This window comes from Eptatretus burgeri, chromosome 3 (genome assembly GCF_056783735.1).
Source record: "Eptatretus burgeri isolate ZD-2024b chromosome 3, Ebu_testis_v1, whole genome shotgun sequence".
In the NCBI taxonomy this organism is placed as follows: domain Eukaryota; kingdom Metazoa; phylum Chordata; class Myxini; order Myxiniformes; family Myxinidae; genus Eptatretus; species Eptatretus burgeri.
Genome location: NC_140963.1, coordinates 118,834,035 through 118,836,534, shown reverse-complemented (window position 1 = coordinate 118,836,534; position 2,500 = coordinate 118,834,035). Strand labels below are relative to the sequence as shown.

General features: G+C 37.7%; 1 protein-coding gene across 4 annotated transcripts in view; it reads left to right on the top strand.

Moving 5' to 3' along the window:
* LOC147030824 (glutamate receptor 3-like) overlaps positions 1-2,500 on the top strand; it is a 121,957-nt gene that overhangs the window by 33,898 nt on the left and 85,559 nt on the right. For all 4 annotated transcript variants that reach the window (XR_015056521.1, XM_085875325.1, XM_085875324.1 and 1 more), the window contains exon 2: positions 2,114-2,272. Coding sequence is in view for 3 of the 4 variants with exons in the window: in XM_085875325.1 (XP_085731451.1) it covers positions 2,114-2,272 (159 nt within the window). In the remaining variant the exon portion in view is untranslated. The remainder of the gene's footprint in view (positions 1-2,113; positions 2,273-2,500) is intronic.

Below are 2,500 nucleotides of genomic sequence, written 5' to 3'. Positions count from 1 at the left end.
TTAATTGCCATATTAACGTGTTTTCTAAATTACAAAGCCAAATTTTTTTCCACCTGTCACATGACGATTGGTGGCTATTTATAAAGATTATTGTTTATGCACATCTCCTTGAAATGTCTGTAGTGCAACGTTTTTATAATTTGTTTCTTGAAATTCCCCCAAACAAGGGTGAAAGCTACTCAAGGTTTCTGGATTGTATACAGTGTGTACTGTCGTCGGTAATCACACTGACTCCAATCTGCCGATTCCTGAAGAATTGTCGATACCGGCCAAGCACTAATACAGTGTGTGTGGTGTGTGGTGTGGTGCAGTGCCTTCAGTAAGTAGTCATACCACTCCACTTTTGTCACATTTTGTTGTGTTACAACCTGAATTGAAAATGGATTGAATTCAGTTTTTTGTCACTGATCTACACAAAATACCTCATCATGACAAAGTGAAAACATGATTTTAGAATTTTTTACAAATGAATTAAAAATGGAAACCTGAAATGTCTTGCATCAATTGGTACTCAACCCCTGAGTCAATAATTCGTAGAAGCCCTTTTTCCAGTGAATACAGCTTCGAGTCTTCTTGGGTATGTCTGTATCAGCTTTACACATCTGGATTTGGTGATTTTCTCCCATTCTTCCTTGCAGGTTTGCTCAAGCTTTGTCAAGTTGGATGGTGAGTGTCGGTGAACAGCAACCTTCAAGTCCTTCCACAGATCCTCAATGGGATTCAAGTCTGGGCTTTGAATGGACCACTCAAGGACTTTCACATTCTTGTTCTGAAGCCATTCCAATGTTGCTTTGGCTGTATGCTTGGGGTCATTGCCTTGTTGGAACGTAAATCTTTGCCACAGTCTAAGGTCTTTTGCACTCTGAAGCAGGTTCTCCTCAAGGATTTTCTTGTATTTGACTCCATTCATTGTTCCCTCTATCCTTGCAAGTCTCACAGTTCCTGCCTCTGAAAAGCATCTCCATAGCATGATGCTGCCACCATCATGGTGGAGATGGTGTTAGATGGGTGATGAGCTGTGCTCGGTTTCCGCCAGACGTAGCGCTTTGCATTCAAACCAAATTGTTCAATTTTCGTCTCGTCAGACCACAGAATCTTTTGCCTCATGCTCTCAGAGTCTTTCTTGTACCTTTTTGCAAACTTCAGGCATTCTGTCATGTGCCTTTTTCTCAGGAGTGGCTTCTGTCTGGCCACTTTCCCATAAAGCATAGATGTGTGAAGTGTTGCAGAGATCGTTGTCATTCCGGCAGGTTCTCCTATTTCATCCAAGGTACTCTGTAGTTCTGTCCGAGTGGTGTTTGGTCACTTCCCTGACCAAGGTCCTTCTTGTTCGGTTGCTCAGTTTGGTCGGACGGCCAGCTCTTGGAAGGGTCGAGGTTGTTCCATATTCTTTCCATTTCCTAATGATGGAGCTCACTGTGCTTTGGGAAGTTTCAGCACTCTAGAAATTGTTTTATACCCTTCCCCAGATATGTGCCTCCTCACAATTCTATCGCAGAGTTCTGTGGACAGTTCCTTGGACTGCATGGGAGAGTTTCTGTTCCGACATGAACTGTCAACTGTGGGACCATATATATATATATATATATATATATATATATATATATATATATATATATATATATATATATATATATATATATATATGTGTGTGTTTCTTTCTAAATCATGTCCAATCAATTGAATTGGCCACAGCTGGACTCCAATCAAGTTGTAGAGACATCTCAAGGATGATAAAAGTAAATTGGATGCACCTGAGGTCAATTTGGAGTGTCATAGCAAAGGGGTTGAATATTTATTGATGCAAGACATGACATTTCAGCTTTTCAATCCTGATTAATTTCTAAACTTTTCTAAAAACATGTTTTCAGTTTGTCACGATGGGATATTTTATGTTGATCGGTCGCCAAAAAATTTAAGTCAAATCCATTTTAAATTCAGGCTGTAACACAATGAAATGTGATAAAAGTTACAGAGTGTGAATACTTACAGAAGGCACTGTATGTATGAAGCATGGTTCGTTGTTGCGTACAATGTGTAAGCAGAGCCCACTTATGTACATATAGATGAGTTTAATGATGATGATTAAAGAAGTGTTTTTTTTTTCTGGCAGGTGGTTTATTCACCCCTGAAGCAGTGCAAGAATACAACACCTTCCGCTTGGCTATTTATGAGCACAACACCAACCCCAACAACACGGTTGCGCCATTTCGCCTAAGGTCACACGTGACCCAGCTCGATGCAGCCACCAGCTTTGCCATCACCAACGCCTGTAAGTCAGATTTGCAACTAAAATATATATGTATATATTTTACATACAAGTGTGTATATATGTATACATATATCTACATATATATATATATATATATATATATATATATATATATATATATATATATATATATATATATATATATATATATATATATATATATATATGTATATACACTGTGTATATATACATATATATATATATATATATATATATATATATATATAT